Source organism: Barbus barbus, assembly GCF_936440315.1.
Source record: "Barbus barbus genome assembly, chromosome: 21".
Taxonomy (NCBI): Eukaryota; Metazoa; Chordata; class Actinopteri; order Cypriniformes; family Cyprinidae; genus Barbus; species Barbus barbus.
Genome location: NC_136749.1, coordinates 30195298 through 30216082, shown reverse-complemented (window position 1 = coordinate 30216082; position 20785 = coordinate 30195298). Strand labels below are relative to the sequence as shown.

The window sequence follows — 20785 nt, the reverse complement described above, 5'->3', positions numbered from 1 at the left end:
ATTTGTTTTTCTAGTTTTTATTTTAAATTTTTCCAGTTATTTTAATTTTTATTATTTATAATTTATTTCTTTTGTTTTTGTATTTCTATTTTTTATTTATAATATTCTTATTCTTTATATGTTTATGTGCTTACATATTTATTAATTCTTATTTTGTTCATTCTTATGTATTTTTAATTAATTAATTAATTTATTATTTTTCTAATTTTGATTATTCATTAATTTTTGTGTATTTTTAAAATTTAATTTTTCTAATTTTGATCATTTATTCATTGTGTGTGTGTGTGTTTATGGGTGGGGGAAAAAATCGATACAGCATAGATAGTTTCCGCGGCAACTCTGTATCGATACATGGACGCCATGTATCGATCTTTTATTATACTATTTAGCAGAATTATAAAATCAATTATAAGATCTGTATAAGATTTCTATTCGAACTGAAAGCATAATTCTAGGCTATTCGCTGCCGTTTTCAAAGCAGAATGCAAAAACGTGACATTTCGTTCACTGATGCTCTTCAATCAGAAGCGCGTATACTTACTTGCGGCAACCCACTAATTAAGTTTGAAAATGATGAAAATTCACATAAAAAAGTAAACATTATCATTTTATTTTTAAGTTTACTATAAAATCATAGTATTTTTATTTATTAGTCCCTTTTTATTTTAAAACATAATAGTATTACCACACTTTATTTTTTTGTTTATTATTTTATTTTAATCTATCCAGTGATTTATTTATTTATTTTTTAGTTATATTTATGTGTTAGAGTTATATACTATGTGTAGTGTGAGGACAAACCAAATCTCCAGGTACTGTAATGAGAACCAGGCTAAAAAACTTTTTTGCAAGGAGTGTCATATGAAAGTAAAATACTCTAAGAATACCACAAACTTGAGGGCTCATCTCACACGCCACCGTTCAAAGATAGTCATAGGTTTGAAGTTGGTAAAAGGTATTATATTTAAAATCGCAATAATATTGTATCGTGATAATATCGTATCGTGGGGCCTCTGGTGATTCCCACCCCTAATATAATGTATATAATATCATTATTTTATATAATTATAATTTTTATTTATTTATTATTTTGTAATTTATTTTAAAAATATTATATATTTTAAATTATATAAATTATATTTTATATATTTTGTATTTCAAAATGTATTTATTTATTCTTATTTCCTCTCTTCATTTTATTTAAATAGATCTTTATCTGTATTTATTTTATCTTTACCTTCTTATTTTCTGTTTGTGCATCTTTCTGCACCGTATTCAGAGGCTTTTATTCTGTGCCGCACGTGACTGAGATCCTCCGACGTGCTTGTCTCCTTGTGTCGGCGGTTCTTTATGCATCATGAATGCCATCTGGAGCGCATCCCACCAGTTCTAGATGTGCTTCGCAGCTGAGTTTGCTTTCAGAGCGGCTCCTGATGCGTTTGAGACGAGAGAGAGTCGTGTCCGATACTGATTTCATGACTCTGTTCATGCTCAGAGTCTGTGTGTTTTCGGCAGCGCTCAGTGTTGACGGTTTCCATTATTAAGAGCTCTGAATCCCACATACTGTACAGTCAGGCTTGAAGATCAGCAGTGAATCAGACCGTCTCCTCTCGTCTGGAATAAAAGCATGTCATTAGTATTGTTTGATGTGGAGAAATCACAGACTGGTTAGTTCATGTGTGTGAATCTTTTAATAGACAGAAATAAGAACTGGCTAAAATATCCAGATGTAATGAGATGCATTGTGTGTGATTGTGAGCAGCTCTAATGAAGGTTTGTGGATTAAAGGCTCTGGAGTCAGAGCTGATGATGCTTTCTCTTTGGATTATTTGCCCATGAGAGCTGGAGGAAACTGATGGCACTTTAATGTTGTAATATCTGGATTAGTTTACTGGCTCAGTTGCATTAGTTTGGCTAATTGCCGGCATGAAAAGTTTTCAGAATTCACCTTTAATTGCACAGTAGTAGTATCTTAGCTTCCCAGAATCCTAGGGCCTGTTAGTAATTAGATTGTACAGGTTCTAATGTAAGTGTGAGTGGTGCTTGCTGTCTGCAGTGATGTTGGGGCGTTGTTAAGTCATCGCTTTGTGTCTGCTTCTGTTCTCTAGATAGGATGTGGTTTCCTCCTTCAGAGTCTCTTGAGTCTCCTGTTTTGTTAGTTAGTTTATTTATTTTTCTAAATTTTATTTTCATTAATTTTATTCTGTTTGCAATTTATTTTAAATTTGTATTGTATTTTTTTCACAATTTTATATATCCAATTTTTATTTATTATATTTTAAAATTTTATTTATTTATAATAAAATTTTTGCTTTTGCTTTTAATTTGTTTATTTGATGTTTTTGTGTTATTTTATTATTTCCTTTATTTTTTCTGTTATTTATTTTTAATTTAATGTATTTAATCTTTTATTAATTTGTATTAATGATATGATTTATTATATTTTATAATTATATTTATTTACTATGTTTTTTTTATTTTTGTCATTTGTAAGTTTTATTTATGTTTAAATTTTGTATTTAATTTTTATAGTTTATTTATTTATTTTTTAATTGATATGTTTATGATTTAATTTTTTTGTTTAATTTAATTTTTTTATTAATTAATTGATATCTTAATTCATTCAAACTGTTTGTAAAAATACAAACAGTCACTAAAACTAGCATATTAAGAACATCTATTTCTGTAAATTCAGTTTATCAACCCTTCATCATGCAGTTCAGTGTTTATATGGACGTTGTGCTGGGAATTACAACTGAAATGAGAAAACATCTGCAGTTTTAAGAGAAGCATCATGATGGAAACGATCCTGATGTGTGTTTGTGAACGAACAACCGGGATGATTGAGACTCAATTAGTGCTCATTGTGTCTCGAGCATCTAGAACAATAAACACGCTCACGACATTTACATCTCACTCATGATTGACAGCGCAGGAGGCGGAGTCTGTCTGCAGTCTGATTGACAGCTCAGGAGGCGGAGTCTGTCTGCAGTCTGATTGATAGCTCAAGAGGCGGAGTCTGTAACAGAATAGAGACACAAAGAGCCATGCACAGGTTTTTGGTATTCAGACGGTTTAATGCAGAAGCACTGAGATCAGAGACAGTGACGACGGCTCCGTTCTGCTCCGAAGCCTCTGTTTCTGTTCATTTTCAAAAAGGTCATGTTTCAAATACTGGCCTGTCAGGACGGGAAGAAAAACAGAGAAAAACGTCATTTATCTCGCCTGGTTTCACTTCAGAGTTTCTGTTTAACAGGAGCTTCAATCTGAAGAGTTCTCAGACTCTATATCCCAGTTTCACTGTTTTACTCTAGCTTAAATTGCATACATAAAAAAAAAACTTACAACTTACAAAAAAAACGTATTGAATACCTCGGTGAAATCTGGATGTCAGCAAGAAAAAAAAGCAAAACTTAAAAAAATAAGCAAAACTTAATTACAGTTATTTAAGATTTTTTCCAAATAAATTAATATTAATATTCATCAAGAATGCATTAAATTGATCAAAAGTGACAGTAAAGTCATGTATAATGTTACAAAAGATGTCTATTTCAAATAAATGCTGTTCTTTTGAACTTTGTTCATCTGTGAATCCTGAAAAATAAATGCATCACGGTTTCCACAAAAATATTGTGCAGCACAACTGTTTTCAACATTGATAATAATCAGAAATGTTTGTTGAGCAGTAAATCAGTATATTAGAATGATTTCTGAAGATCATGTGACACTGAAGACTGGAGTAATGATGCTGAAAATACAGCTTAACACATATTCACCCAGAAAACAGCTGTTTTGAATCACAATAATATTTAGCAATTTTTACTGTATTTTCGATCAAATAAATGCTTTGTTCAGAAACATCTAAAAATCTCAATTATTCCAAACTTGTGAACAGTAGTGTGTATCTGTATGTATGTGTGTGTGTGTGTTTGTTGTATTTCTAGAAGGCATGGCTGAATCATTTGTTTAGCTCAATTCTTGCCACAAAGTTGTTTGAAAGTTGATATATGTTAGTCTGAGCTGTTTGAGTCTCTCTGACTCTCTGACTCTTGGTGAAACTCGGCCCGTGTAAGTGAACCGCGGGCGATGGTTAGAGGCGGTTCACGGGACGCTCCTCGTGAATGTTTAATGGTAGACCGCTGACATGACATGCTGCTGCGGGCCTTTTGTGCTGCTCACAGTCCGGCGGCGATGGAGTGGCCGGTAGGTTCACGCTCTTTAGATTAATGCTTGTGTGTGTGATGGAAATGTACCGTAGGCTGTAATGCAGCAGCTGAATTGATGTCTGAGCTGAGATGAAAGTCTGAACCTCGCAGGGGTGTGAACCGCACCAAACCTCTGTGAAGAAATCCAGCAGACTGTCTTGTGGATTTGTGTGAACGTGGACGTGACTTTAGCGATCAGAGCTCAACTTTCACACGTCTTTTCACTGCAGACAAGGATTTTTACCTTGTTTTTGTGTTTAAAAGAGGCAAAGATGCTTAAAAGGAGATTTACTTCAAGCAAAACCATGCATGATGATTTTTCTTGCCACACTGCCACACTTTATTTAGATTTTTTGTAGTGTTTTAAATTTATTTTTTTATTTAACTTTTTAATATTTTGATTAATTTTAAGTGTAATTTGATTAATTGTGTTTTTTAATTATTTAATTTAATGATTTTATTAATTTTCAGTAAATGTTTTTATTTTAAAATGATTTTAATTTTACTTTTTAAATGATTTCATTCTAATTTTGTTTAATATATTTAAGTGTTTTTTATTAATTTAATAGTAAGCGTTTCATTTAGATATATTTTTTACAATTTTTTAAACTTATTTTACTTATTTATTATTTTTAAATTTTAATGATTGGTTTAAAATGTTCTATTTATTTTTAAGTTTACAATTATTTTATTTGAATTGTACATTTTTAATGATTTTATAAATTTTCAGCAATTGTTTTAATTTTAAAATTATTTAAATTTTACATTATGATTTTAGTAGGTTTTAGCGAGTGATTTCATTTCATTTTAAAATATTTTAATTTGAATGAATTTAAATTTAATTTTAATGATTTTATTCGCGCAAGTAATTTAATTTAGATTTGTTTTTGTAATTTAAAATAATTTATTTTTAATTTGAATTTTTAAAGATTGTAATGATTTCATTTTTTTATTGTACAATTGTTTAATTAATAATTTTTGTTAAGTATTTAATTTAGGTTTGTTGATTCAGGGTGTATGACCTGCATAAGATTGTCTTGTGGATTTGTATGAACATGAGCATAAATGCATTAGATTAGAGCTCAACTTGTGCCGCCTTTTCACTGAAAACAATATTTTGTTGTTCTTTTTTTTTTTTTTTTTTTTTTTTTTTTGCATTTTAAAAATGCAAAGATGCTTAAAATGAGATATACTTCAAGCTAAATCATGCATAAAAAAAAAAAACTAAACTATAAAATTAACTGAACTCTAAAAAGAGTCATCCTTTTCCGACACAGTTTTGCTTCTGAAGTAAATGCATCTTGTTTTAAGCACGTTCCTGGTGGAAAGCGACAGTGCTGATGACATTCTTCTTCTCAGATATGTGTCACCAAGATGTCCACTCGCAGCTGCCAGGGATCGGACTCGGTCATCAAGCCCCTGGACACTATACCTGAGGACCGGAAGGTGCAGCGGACGCAGAGCGGCTTCGACCCCTTCGAGAAACCGGCCGGTCAGGTGAAGCGCGTGCATTCAGAGAACAACGCCTGCATCAACGCCAAGAGCTCGTCCTCCGGCAAAGAGTCGCCCAAACTCCGCCGTCACTCCAGCCCCAGCTCCGTGAGTGAACGCTCGTTTATAATGATCATTAGACTTCATGACTCTCTGATCGTCCTCCACACGGCTCATTTATAAACCTAACATGTGCTTGACTTGTAGATATTGTTTGAGAGCTTCATTAGCTCTGTTTATTCTGCGATTCTGCTTGTTTATTTTATTTAGTTTTTATTATAATGATCATTAGACATGTCTTAGTGAACTATTTAACACATACTACATCAGGGATTCCAGAACATTTGTGTCTGCTGATCCCCTTTGAGCTAAAACATTAAGTTGTTAATATATCAATAATTTATCAACACTTTCACGTTCACGCTTCTCTGATGTTGGTTAATCATCGTATTATATGCAGATATACAATTACAATATCTCAAATATCTTTTTAAATAAGAGTTTCATTTTTATATGGTTTTTATTTTTTCAAAAATGTATTTATTTATTTCTGATTTTACATTCTGATTTTTAGATTTTTAATCTTTTTAATTATTTGTTTTATTTTTTGTGATTTTATTCATTTTTGTACTTTATTTTGAACTTTTATTTTAAATTGGTTTATTTTAATTCTACATTTTGTTTTTTTTCAATTTTAGTAAGTGTTTTTAGATTAATTTTTTAAGTATTTGTTTTAATTTTTCCTTAATTGTATTCATTTTTAGTAAGTTTTTTTTATTTTTTTATTATTATTTTAAATTTTACTTTTATTAATTTTAGTAAGTTTTTATTTTATTTTATTTTTAAATGGATTTATTTCAATTTTACTTTGTTTTCATTTTTAGTGTTTTTAGATTTTTTGTTTTAAAATATTTATTTTAATTTTACTTTTAAATTTTTCATTAATCTTTCATAGTTTTTTATTTTTATTTTTTATTTTAAAATTGTTTTTATTTTTACTGTATAATTTTATTCATTTTTAGTTAATTTAGATTGTTTTAATTTGACTTTTTAATGATTTTATTATTTTTTTGCATTATTATTTGATTAATTAGCTTTGTTAAACCTTACATACAGCATTTTGTATAATTATTATATTTATTTCAATTGAATTTAAAAAGTATGCAACTCCGAAAGCAAGACACATTTGACCTCAGAGAGAAAACTGAAGGTGGCCGTTTGAAGAAAGCAGCTCGCGAGCACATTTACTTGCTGATTCACACCAATGAAAAATGGATGAGCATAAGGCCAGATAGAAGGAGCGGAGAGAGAGAGCCTGACCTCTTTCCCATCACACCCTTCTCCTTATCCTCCCACAGACCTTCTTACTTAGAAAACCCACTCAACCTGTTCTCCACAGGGCCCCTGTACTCCCGAACACCTCCATCAGGATAATAAAGGCGTGCTGAGGTGATATTTAGAGACTGCTGGTGTCTGGTGTTGATAAAGCGTGCAGGGTTTGCGGTTACAGCCGCTTCGGAGCAAACGCTTATCTGGGAAGAGTCCGCTAATCTTTCACACCGATCGCTGCAGAGGATCGGTGTCAGGCTGCAAACCTGATTACTGAAGAAACGCTGCGTTTTCACGAGCATCACTGTGCATTTGCTAAATAAATAAAGAAATCTAAATTAAACACTTTCTAAAAACAATTAAAATCAAAATATAAATTTAAATAAATAATAAAAAAAACAAAAACAAATAAAAACATAATGTGAAATTATAAAAACAATATAAAATATTTTGAAATAAAAAGAATCAAAATACAAAAATGTACTAAAATGAATAGTCATAAAAGGTACTGTTAAAATAAATAATCTTATAAAATAAAAAATCTGAAACTTCTTAAAAACAAATAAAATCCTAATGAAAAATATGAATGATTATATGATTTATTCATTTTAGTATTTTTATTTTATTTAAAAATACATTTTTAAATTTTAATTACTTCTTTGTAAGAGTTTTTAGTTTTAGTTTTTTATTATAAAATTGTATTATTAATTTTAGTAAGCTTTTTATTTTTTACTTTTTAATAAACACATACTCTGATTTACTGTAGGTGATCTGAAGCGTCTGTCATAGGAAATCAACACATGCTGTCATGAATAATTAAGAGAAGCGTCTTCTCATTGGATGAGGACAGGCATTCTCATGAATAATTATGAGTCATCGATGAGTCACCAGTGTAATACAGGTGTAAGAAAACGTCACATCCTGATGAAGATGAAAACAGCACAAAAATTAACCAGTTTCCTCCTAAAATTAAAATGTATTTAAAATGTAAAAGTAAAAATACAGTAAAAATAAATAATAAATACAGTAAAATAGTAAAATATTATTACAGTTTAAAATAACTGTTTTCTATGTGAATATGTGTTAAACAGAATTTATTTCTGTGATCTGCAGCTGTATTTCCAGCATCATTACTGCAGTCTTCAGTGTCACATGATCTTCAGAAATCATAATAATATACTGATTTACTGCTCAACAAACATTTCTGATTATTATCAATGTTGAACACAGTTGTGCTGCACAATATTTTTGTGGAAACCGTGATGCATTTATTTTTCAGGATTCACAGATGAATAGAAAGTAAAAAAAAAACAACATTTATTTGAAACAGAAATCTTTTGTAACATTATAAATGTCTTTACTGTCACTTTTGATCAATTTAATGCATCCTTCATGAATAAAAGCATTAAGATGCATGCAGTGTAAGTGAATGAGACCCACTGGAGTTTTTTTGTAGTAAAGTTCACCTGCACTCAAAGCGCTCTCAGTAAAAGCCTGCAGAGCTCATTTCCTGTTTAACAGGAAGCAATTCATCAGCTCCAGTTAAACAGCACAGACTCATTAATACAGAGAGGTCCTGCTGGAAGACTCCTGGATCTGACCCAGAATCCCCGGCTGACTTCACATCTGCTGCGGCGGCACACAGGATCCTGTAATAAAAGCGTCTCTCTCTCTGTTTCAGCCCACGAGCCCAAAGTTCGGGAAAACAGATTCGTACGAGAAGCTGGAGAAGCTCGGCGAGGGATCCTACGCCACCGTCTACAAAGGGAAGAGCAAGTGAGTTCAGATCCTGGTTTGAGCAAATTAATTTTTTTATTAAATCATGAAACACAGGATCCAGAAAAATTTAACAAGAAAACACCAAATTTGGGAAAAATGAAATGTAATGTAGAAAAAAAGTCATTTCATACGGCCCTATTATTGTTAAAATTGTAAAAAATTATTTTAAATGTAATTAATATTTTTTAAATAGTAAAAGTTTTATGAATTTAATTGATTAGACATGCTTAATTGATTATTACAATTTAATTAAACCATTAAACCAGAATCCAGAAATATTATTGAGACAGAAAACACAGAGTTTGGGAGAAAGAGAGGTGAATTTATCTTTATGACAGATTGATGTTTTATGAGAGGGACTACAGAGAAACGGTTTAGTGGCTTTAAATACATTTATTTTATTTGTGATTGATTTGTGCCCAGTTCACAATCAGTGAATGGTACACATTTATGCTTAACGATCGCTTATGATTGACAATGTTTACATTATGTTTTTATATTAGAATATGTTGTTAGATGCATATTTCATGTCTCTCACCTTTTTGAACGAACAGCTAAAGTAGTAAAGCATAGAATATGCAAATTAAGATAAGTCTTGTTTATGATTAAAAATCCAGTATTATACATTTTTTGTTATTATTAATTCTTTGGTTCCCATATTTCTTTTATATTTTTGAATGACCAGCTGGAAGTAGTATAGTGTAAACATTTCAAAATAAGAGTCACAGTGTATTTCGGACTTGATTGGAAGTGATTAAAAGCCATTATGCATAAAATCTTTTTTTTCTCTGGATATTACTGGTATTTTGGGTCCCATATTTCTCTCACCTTTTTGAATGAAAAACTGAAGTAGTAAAGCATAGACACTTCAAAATAAGAGTCCCTGTGTATTTCAGTCTTGCAGCTGGAAGTAGTATAATGTATAAATTTCAAAATAAGAGTCCCTATGTATTTCACTCTTGTTTATGATTAAGTCCCTCATTATTCATAAAAATTTAACATATTCACATGTCGATTTTTCTTTGTATTATCGGCACAATAATCTTTTATATGCCTTTCTTTAAACACATTATCATATCAGAAAAATACAGTATCAATGGACCTCTACTTCATGTGTACTGAAATATAAAAACACATACAGTAGACCAATTTCAATACATATGTAATCATTGAAATCTTGAGTATTTAAACTGCAGTTACTCTTTTGCAGTTGAATGTGCTGCAGTCTGTTTAATTACTGATATCTGATACCTCATTTATTTTGAGTTTGTATGGGTTTGCTCTGTAACTGCATGCGGTGTTAATTTTATTTGTGCCTGCTGTGTTTCTCTTTGACTCGTTTAGCAACGGAACTGTAAGCAAAGACAGCGGCAGATAATTATTACGATGTGAAATCTGAATGAAATTATTCTTCATATTGCTGTAATAAAACCAGAGCCTGAGGAAATCTGGAAAATAAGATTCCAGCCAGCGTGAAATGAATAGTGCGCTATTGTCAGTGTTTTTCATAGTAATGATGGTGTTTGTGTGTAAGTTCATTATGACCTGCGCGTTCAGATTCACTCCACTGCCTCCAAATTGCATTTCATCGACTTAAAGTGACAGTAAATCACTCCTGACCCGGTTTATTGTCTTCAGACTCGCTCCTGGTCTCAATGAGCACAAACCATCAGTGCTTTTTATACAAAAACACTAAACGACTTTCCTTTTCTGATGACTTCTTCAATCCCTCCTATCAAACAATATTCTTTGGATAATAGTCAATTGGATAAAATCATATTGCATACAGGGCCATATGTTTCTCCTAAAATTCTGGGTTTTCTGTGTCTATTTCTGGATTCGGTTTTAATGGTTTAATTAAATTGTAATAATCAAAAATCATGTCAGTAAATTGAATGCATAAAACCTTTCATATCAAAAAATGTAAAATGCAATAATTATTAAAATATAAAATAATTAATAATAATTTATTGCAACACTTATATACGTATATTTCATTTTATTGTTTTTATTTAATTAAAAGGCAAAATGTACATGAAAAGAAAAAAAAAATTACATGCATGAATACAAAAACAACAATGGTCTGTATAATTGTACGAGGAGAAAAGAGCAAACAGCTGAATCAGAAACAACAGAATTATCAGTTAGTATCAGGGATAATTACTTCTCACAAGGGATGTACAGGCAATTCTGTCAGCATTAACTTTCTTCAAACAGTTATCAAAACACCTTTAGTTTTATTGTCAGTCGCAGGAAAAGAGACCACCACGTAATATTTATTATTGTATCTATGAACATCATCCTTCCACAAATGAGCTTTCGGGATCAAAGCAATGTCAACCTTTTTTCATCGCAGTAGTTGTAAACAAACATAAATAATTGTATCATGTACATTGAAAACTGTACATTAGTGATAACAAGTTTCTAGAACTGCCAGTAGCCGATTGTCACATGAAGTTCTAGATCAGTAAATCAGAAGTCGAGTCACTCGGTATTATCAAACCCTTATGCCACGTCCATCCCAGGAGAATGAGGACCAGGAATGGAGCTCTGAAATTGACACGCTTCATCCGGTGAGTGCATTAGTTTGGTCTCGCCGTGTTTCATGACGATCTTCAGAGTAGCTGGATACTGAAGAAAGGTCTGCATTCAATTCCTTCTGTATTGCACTGAAGGAGCTCCGCTTCTTTGCCGTCACGGGAGAGAAGTCGGGGAGAAGCTCAACATCGCACCATCACCCGCTTTCACAGAACCGCGGTGTCTTGCTTCATTCAGAATCAAATTCCTGTCGTTGTAGCGTAACAGTTTGAAGAGAAACACTCGTGGTTTGGAGTGATCCGTTGAAGCTCTGGAGTAAACTCGATGCATGCGTTCGATCTCGATATGTTTGCCCGCAAGTGATGTGATCCAGATCGATAGTGACTGTTTCAGAAAGCCGATTGGGTCATCATTCTCGGCCCCTTCAGGTAGTCCCAGCAGGCGGAGATTACTGCGTCTTGTAAATCAGTCACCTGCTGCTCGAGGGCATCCAGATGGCCAGTGTGTTCGCCGATCACTTTTTTCTGCTCTCTCTGTCCCCCGATTAAAAAGTCAACTTTAGAGCATATATTCTGGATTGTATTCATGTGAGAGGCGAATTCGGTGCGCATTGCTGCTAATTCAGCCTTCAAAATGTCCTCAAATTGCTTTATAGTGACCGCTATATTGTCTTCAATGTCGGCTCGGTTTTGTTTTCTTCTTAATTGGCGAGGATGATGGTGAGAGATAAGCGAGTTTCCGACTGTGTGACATCTCCAGACCAAAGACAAACGAAAAAACTACCCCAAATATAAAAAAGACGAACAACAGTAAAAGACTGTAATATACACAGAGCTCAGCTAACGTGCGACTTGAAAGCGTCACGTGATCCCCCCTCATTGTATTGTTTTAATTGTATTTTTTTTCCCCAAAATCTGTTATTTGTTTTAAGTGTTCTAAATTCTGTTTAATCTTTTAAAATAAAACTAAATGCAAATGAAATCATTCCTTTACAGCCTTTGCATTGTTAAATCAAATATAATTATTATAATGAATAAATATAAATAATTAAATAAATTAGATAGATAGATAGATAGATAGATAGATGGATAGATTTTATTTATTTATTTAAGAAAGTTTCCTTTTCTGCCAAATGCACACAAATCTATTAAAAAATTTATAAAATTGTTTGAATATATATAAATAAATAAATAAATAAATAAATAAATAAATAAAAAATTCAGTGTGAAACAGTGTATTATTATAATATAATATATATTACAATTAAATATGTAAATAATATTTTGGATATTTTGGATCCCTTAATATACGGTTTCACTCAGTAATATTATTTATTTATTTGTGTTAAATCGACTTGCATTGGATTTCAAAGTATGCATTTTTATTAGTTCATGCATTTCCTGGTAATCGAACCCATGATCTCAGAGTTTGATTTACAGGAACGTTTATTCAGTGCACTCAGTTTTTTATGGATCAGTCCTGTAATACAGATGAATATAAAACCTGTTGATGTGTGTTTTTAGGGTGAATGGGAAGCTGGTTGCGTTGAAAGTGATTCGTCTGCAGGAGGAAGAGGGAACACCGTTCACAGCGATTAGAGAAGGTGAGCCATCTCTCCATCACTTGCCAGTAGTGCTGGGCGATATGGCAAAAAATTTTAATCTAGATTTTTTTTCAGAACATTTGACAGATTCTCTTTTTTTTTTTACTAATTTTAACTAGTCAACTTGAAAATGTAACTACAACATGATTCAAGTAACTTGTTCTGTATTAACCCTCTAGTTAATTCTAGAAAATTCTGTTCCAAGTGCAGCACACAAGAAGTTGTGAACATGATGTAAATCACTTGTTAAATGTCTTTGCAGAAAAGATGCATGAACTACAACTACATCTTGTACAAACTTGTCTTATACATATCAGAATCAGAATGAGCTTAATTGGCCAAGTATGTTTACATATACTAGGAATTTGTTGTAGTGACAGAAGCTCCACAGTGCGACAGAAAGACACCAACAGGACAGGACACAGATAATAAAAGAATAATATACAAATATCTAAATAGGCAATGTACAAAACAGCAAAAACACAATATATAATGTAGACAATTATGTGTGTACAGGTCTGATATGTGCAAATTTGAAATGAAAAAATAATAGAGTTGTGTGTTCCACATTTATTGTCAAGTGTTCATGAGACGGATTGACTGAGGGAAGAAACTGTTCCTGTGTCTGGTCGTTCTGGTGCTCAGAGCTCTGTAGCGTCGACCAGACGGTAACAGTTCAAAGAGGGAGTGTGCTGGATGTGAGGGGTCCAGAGTGATTTTACCAGCCCTTTTGCTCACTCTGGATAAGTACAGTTCTTGGAGAGTGGGGAGGGATTCGCTCAGCAGTCCGGACTACTCTCCGTAGTCTTCTGAGGTCAGATTTGGTAGCTGAGCTGAACCAGACAGTTATTGAAGTGCAGAGGACGGATTCAATGATGGCAGAGTAGAACTGTTTCAGCAGCTCCTGTGGCAGGTTGAACTTCCTCAGCTGGCAAAGGAAGTACAACCTCTGCTGGGCCTTTTTGACAATTGAGTCAATGTGAATGTCCCACTTCAGGTCCTGAGAGATGGTGCTGCCCAGGAATCTGAATGACTCCACTGCAGTCACAGTGCTGTTCATGATGGTGAGTGGGGGGAGAGCAGGGGGGGTTCTCCTGAAGTCCACTATCATCTCCACAGTTTTGAGTGTGTTAAGCTCCAGGTTGTTAAGACTGAACCATACAGCCAGCTCCTTAACCCTCTGGGGTCTGAGGTCATTTTGGGGCCCTTGAGATGTGTTGACATGCCCTGATATTTGTGCTTATTTCAGCTTCTTAAATCATACTATTGACCAACATGTAATTTTTTTTGTATTCAGCACAAACTGTGCTACAATAATATGTGACCAAGATGGATGTACATGTCTGCATTTCTTAGAAAAAAAACATTATGCGTGGTTAGTAAGTTTTAGGGAAAATAATGTAGCTGAAATAAGGCCATAAAAGCCACACTAAATCGTCCTGAATAAGACTTTTGAGTAATCAGTCTTGTAAGCTAGAATATTTACTTCACAATTATGTGAAAATCATTCAGCTTACTCATTCACAGAAAACAATATATTGATTTAAATTTTTAAAGACATGTTTTGTGATCTAAAGCCAATATGCGAGGGAGTGGTAATGGGCTTGAATATTAAGTGGTTCTCACCTGAGAGACAAAGGGCCCTCCCCTAAAGGCTGCTAATGGCCCATCAGTGTGACTGTGACTGAGGCAGGTAAGCCAGAGAGTGTGTTTTTAAATGATTTGTATTTTATTTACAACACAGTATAATCAAAACATACATAATGAAGGTCAAAGACACATTATTGTGCACACTGATCTAACCTCAGAGATGTGAACAGACTTTGAGTTATTCCTGCAACAGATTCTGTTCAACAAGTGAAACAAATACCTGATATTTACTTATTTCCATGGATTCAAGAAGAAAAAAACACAATCAGTAGCCAAGGATCTTGTTTTACCATCGAATATCAGTGTAGTTGACCATCTGATGTTGGTACAGCGCTCTCAGAGGAAAACATCTTGAAGAAAGTCATCAGGATTCATCTGTGGTTCAGGTACCTGATCCAAAAAAATACAAACAACCAAAAAAAAAACATTTGTGAGCATAGACTCATGCATGCTTTGTACTATCATACACAAAAAAGACATTTACTATCTGAGAAACTAATTATTATTGTTTAGTATGTTATTAAAATCTATTTTTGAACAGAGTAGGCTATTAATAATAAACATGTTCTAAACAGACTCGTAGCATTCATCATGTTACAATGTACTCTCATATTACTTTTATTGTTTTATATAGAGCATGAAAACAACAGTTTGGGGAAAAAAACAACTATGATTGTGTAGTCATATAGCCTAGTATGCCTGATTTTATAGCAGCTGTTATGATTCTGCAGCACTAGACTCAAGTATGCTGTGATGTGAACCACAAAAGGATGCACTTTGTACTATAAAAATTATATTTTATATCGGAGAAACTATTATTGTTTAGCATGCTATTATAATCTATTTTTGAACAGAGTAGGCTATTAATAATAAACATGTTGTAAACATACTTAGACTCGTAGCATTCATCATGTTACAATGTACTCTCATATTACTTTTATTGTTTTATTTAGAGCATTAAAACATCATCCTGCCATAAGAAATTTAAATACAATAAATTGTCCATCATATTCAAACACTGTAGCGTGGAATTACAGTTTGGGAAAAAACAACTATGATTTTGTAGTCATACAGCCTAGTATGTATGATTTTATAGTAACGTTAGCTGTTATGATTCTGCAGCCATAGACTCATGTATGCTGTGAACCACAAAAGGATGTACTTTGTACCATTAAAAAAGGATATTTTATATCTGAGAAACTAATTGTTATTGTTTAGCACGCTATTAAATCTATTTGTGAACATTAAATATTCTTCTAAACATTCTTAGATGCGTAGCATTCATCATGTTGTCGGTTGGGAAAAACCCAACTAAACGCGTTCAAGTTTGTCACAATAACACGCTAACTAATGCAAAAAAGAAGCATTACTTACTCAGATCGATCTTCTGTATGAAGTCTTGCACTTCTTCTGAGGTAAATCCAGCCTTTACTCAGCGCGTCTCCTTCCAGAAACGAGCAGCAACAGAGTCTCGTGACTGTTTGTTGTTGGGCGTCTCCAAGCGCGCGCGCGTCACGTGGTTATTTACATGTGAACACGAGGGGGCGGGATCTCATTAGAAATAATGAGTTAGACTGGACAGACTGAACATGGTGTCGGTTTCATACTGATTACTTTATCACAGAACATTTGTTTTCGATAACACTTACTTCATTTGAAAGCAGACACTTTAGGCTTTCTATAGATATAACTCTCATGTTTCTGTGTTGAGTATTCGCTGAGTTACACTTCATTTTAGTGACCCGTTACTATAAACATATCGCGGAGACGGAGAAGACAGAGAGCGCATCCTGTTGGTTTTCTTTTTTTTTCCAAAACCACAAAGTTTTGTTGTAATCGTGAGTGTACTCAAAAAAAAGTAGACACTTAACAGTTTCGATTGATGTATAACACTTATTTGTGTGACCAAAATCAACAGAGTACTTTTAGTGTCTTTTGCACTTATCGTAAAAAAACCGAGTTCGTATCGCCGGCGATACGGCGGGCCCCAGAGGGTTAACCTCCTGTCTGTAAGCAGACTTGTCACCGTCCTGGATGAGGCCGATCAGTGTGGTGTCGTCTGCAAACTTCAGGAGCTTGACAGAGGGGTCTTTAGATGTGCAGTCGTTGGTGTAGAGGGAGAAGAGCAGTGGGGAGAGAACGCAGCCCTGAGGGGCTCCAGTGCTGATGGTGCGGGTGTTGGATGTAAATTTACCAAGCTTTACTAACTGCTGCCTGTCTGTCAGGAAGCTGTTGATCCACTGGCAGACGGAGGTGGGGACGGAGAGCTGTGTCAGTTTATTCTGAAGGGTGTCTGTGATGATGGTGTTTAAAAGTGGAGCTGAAATCCACAAACAGGATCCTCACATAAGTCCCTGGTCTGTCCAGATGCTGCAGGATGAAGTGTAGTCCCATAACTGCAAAATCCACAGACCTGTTTGCTCTGTAGGCAAACTGCAGGGGGTCCAGTGTAGGCCTTCAGATAAGCCAAAACCAGTCTTTCAAATGATTTCATGGCTACAGACGTTAGGGCCACAGGTCTGTAGTCATTAAGTCCAGTAATCTTGGGTTTCTTTGGGACGGGGATGATGGTGGAGCGTTTGAAGCATGAGGGGACTTCACACAGCTCCAGTGATCTGTTGAAGATCTGTGTGAAGATGGGGGCCAGCTAGTCAGCACAGATTTTTAGGCAGGCTGGTGACATACAGTCTGGGCCTGGTGCTTTCCTTCTTTTGTTCTTTCTGAAGACCTGGCGCACATCTTCTTCGCTTATCTGAATTGTAGGTATGGGGGAGAGGGGGGTTGCTGGAGGTGTTAATGGTTGTGTGGAGAGGTGTTGTGGGGTGATTTTTCAAACCAGCAATAAAACTTGTTCAAGTCGTCTGCTAGTTGTTGATTCTCCAAAGTGCTGGGGGATGGTGTCTTGTAACTGGTGATATCTTTCATACCCTTCCACACTGGAAGAGAATCACTGGAAGAGAATTTGTTACTTAGCTTGTCAGAATAATTCCTCTTTGCCACTCTGATCTCCTTTTCCAGTGTGTATTTGGCCTGTTTATACAAGACTTTATTCCCCTTTCTGTAAGCATCTTCTTTGGCCTGACGGAGCTGTCTGAGTTTTGCAGTGAACCATGGTTTGCTGTTGTTGTAGATTAGATGAGTCCTGTTAGGAATGCACATATCCTCACAGAAACTGATATAAGATGTTACAGTCTCTGTGAGCTCGTCCAGATCGGTGGCAGCGGCTTCAAAAACAGTCCAATCAGTGAGAGAGAAACAGGCTTGTAAATCCCACTCTATTTCATTAGTCCATCTTTTAACAGATCTTAATACAGGTTTTGCAGATTTAAGTTTTTGCCTGTAGCTCGGAATAAGATGAACCAAACAGTGATCAGCGAGTCCTAAAGCTGCTCGTGGAACAGAGTGATATGCGTCCTTTATTATTGTGTAACAGTGATCCAATATATTACTGTCTCTGGTGGGACATGTGATGTGCTGTCTGTATTTTGGCAGTTCACGGGAGAGATTTGCTTTATTAAAGTCCCAGAGAATGATTAAAACAGAGTCCGGGTGTTGTTGCTCACTCTCTGTGATCAGATCAGTGAGTTTCTGTAGAGCTGTGCTCACGTGCGCTTGCGGTGGAATGTAAACACTCACGAGAATGAACGAGCAGAACTCCCGCGGCGAATAGAACGGCTTGCAGTTAATGAAGAGCGTTTCTAGATCTGAACAGCACATCTTCTTTAACACAGTTACATCTGTACACCACCTCTCATTGATGTAAAAGCATGCCGCACGATTTCCCCGTTGATTCTGCGTCGCGATCTGCTCTGATCAGCTGGAAGTTAGCCAGATGGAGCACGCTGTCCGGTATGTCGCCATTCAGCCAGGTTTCCGTGAAACACAGAGCAGCATAGTTAGAAAAATCATTGTTTGTCCGAGAGAGCAGAAAGAGTTTGTCCGTTTTGTTGGGTAGAGAGCGGAGATTCTCCAGATGGATGCAAGGCAACGGCATTTGAAATCCGCGCTGTCGAAGCTTCACGAGCTTCCCCCGTCTGCGCGTCCTCCTGAAGCGCTTGACCAGAGCTACGGCTCCGCCAACTACAATGTCCAGCAAAACGTCAGAATAGTCAAAATCCGGTAAAAGATTTTGTGGTGTGTTCTGCCGAATGTTCAGCAGATCATCCCTGGTAAAACTGATCGTATTTGAGAAACAAAAAACAGGAAAAACAAACAAAAACAGTACAAACACTGAAGAGAAAAGCAGCTGCCATCTGCGGCGCCATCTTAGTTTTTTATATATATTTTATATGTTATATATGTTCAGAAATAATATGAGGAAAATGCTTTAAAAAGTCAACGTAATTAAATTCTAAGTGACTGAAGGTATTACACCAGTAGACTATTATTAACTAAATGTAAAAACAACAGCAGCTTTCAGTCTGTCACCATGATGCAAACATGAAATATCAGCCATACAGTAGTAGTTTTTTACAGGTTTTGTATTTGATTGCACTGTTTTTCCATTGTTTTTTCTGTGTAAACATGGACATGTTTGACTGTTGCGCTTGTATCTCTTGCAGCGTCTCGTGCATTAAAATGCTTTCTAAAAACAAAGCGCTCAAATTAAAAGAAGTTCACTCCCATCTTCTTGCATGTTTTTCTATTCCACTGCCGTATGGCATCTTTATCAACACAAAAGCACATTCTGTATGAACGGCGTGTAGCGATATATTCTACTTCACAGAGGGTTAATCACATGCGGTTGGATCATTCTTTCTCTTTGCTGTTATCATTGGCATAAAAAAATTGTTCTAAAAAATAAAATTGTGGCAAAACATTAAATTCACTGTAAAAAAAAATCTGTAAAATTTACGGTAAGGCAAGGCAAGTTTATTTATACAGCACATTTCATACACAATGGTAATTCAAAGTGCTTTGCATAAAAGGAAGTAAAATAATCATAAAAAATAATAAAACAGGAAATTTAAAAACTTTTAAAATGATTGAATTGATTTAAAATGAATAATAAAAAAAGGCAGCTGTGGTTGCCCCATTTTTACCGTAAAAAATATGGTAGCAACATTTTAGGTTTTACAGTTTTAACTTAAATTTACAGTTAAATACTGTAATTTCATTAACTGATATAATGTTAATATACCAACCTATTGAAGTACTGAAATCTGTTTTGTAATACATTGATATCCACTTAAAGCAGGCGGTGATTAGAAAGTCACATGATAAACCAAATATCACAAGCAGCTTTTAAATACTAACATATATAGAAAGTGCACAGTGTCATTCACACAAACACTAAACACCATCACGGTGACACATGAAACTGAAATAATGCAATAAACATTAATTTGACAACATTACATGTAACATACAACCCTACTGTACAAAACTGATAAGACGAAACATAGTTATTTCAACTAAAAACATCAAATTTGAAATGTAGCGCAGGGAATTCTGGGAATGTCAGTTTACGGTTATTCACTGTAAATTATACTTCTTTTTCACTTCCAAAAACGGTATACTACCGTAAAATTACATGTAATGCCCAATACAGTTTTTCACTGTATATAGTAGGGGAATTTACCATTAACCATTTAACAGGTTTTTACTGTAGCATTTATACAGTCTTTTACAGTTAAATTAACGGTCATTTTTTACAGTGTTGATAAAATCTGAAAAATCGCCCAGCCCTGCTTGCTAGAGTTAATATGTGTGTTTTATGTGGCATTCATATAACAAAGAGAAACTGAAGTTAAAGTCTGGCACCTGAAAGGTGTTTTTCTCTCTCTCTGTTCTGAGTGAAGCGTGTGAGAATCTCTCTGCATTTTAATTGCGCTGTGTGTTTTTGATCTGCGTGATCCGGGCCGATCATCCGGGGGCCGAGCGGATCAGAAAAATGCTTTGAACATTGAACTAATTCAGCAATTACTGGAGATGTCGAGGTCGGCAGAATGAGAGAGAAACGAGGAATCGCTCTGTTCACACACTTAGTGAGCTGACGGCACAGGCGGGATCTTAAGGCCTGATTTTGACTAAATCAAAGGCAACATTGCATGTGTTTCTTTTGGAGGATGATTTTCAGTGTGAGAACAGATCGTGAACAACATCCTGCTCTTATTAAACAAACAAGAGCTGCTCGAAATCAATCTGATCGTGTTCAAGAAATGTGTATAGCAGACTTCAGAAATCTGCT

General features: G+C 34.5%; 1 protein-coding gene across 2 annotated transcripts in view; it reads left to right on the top strand.

Moving 5' to 3' along the window:
- LOC306887728 (cyclin-dependent kinase 14) overlaps positions 1–20785 on the top strand; it is a gene marked incomplete at both ends in the record, with an annotated part of 151773 nt that overhangs the window by 43295 nt on the left and 87693 nt on the right. For both annotated transcript variants that reach the window (XM_079445718.1, XM_079445717.1), the window contains 3 exons: positions 5565–5804; positions 8707–8801; positions 12866–12945. In XM_079445718.1, coding sequence (XP_079301844.1) covers positions 5580–5804; positions 8707–8801; positions 12866–12945 — 400 coding nt within the window. The remainder of the gene's footprint in view (positions 1–5564; positions 5805–8706; positions 8802–12865; positions 12946–20785) is intronic.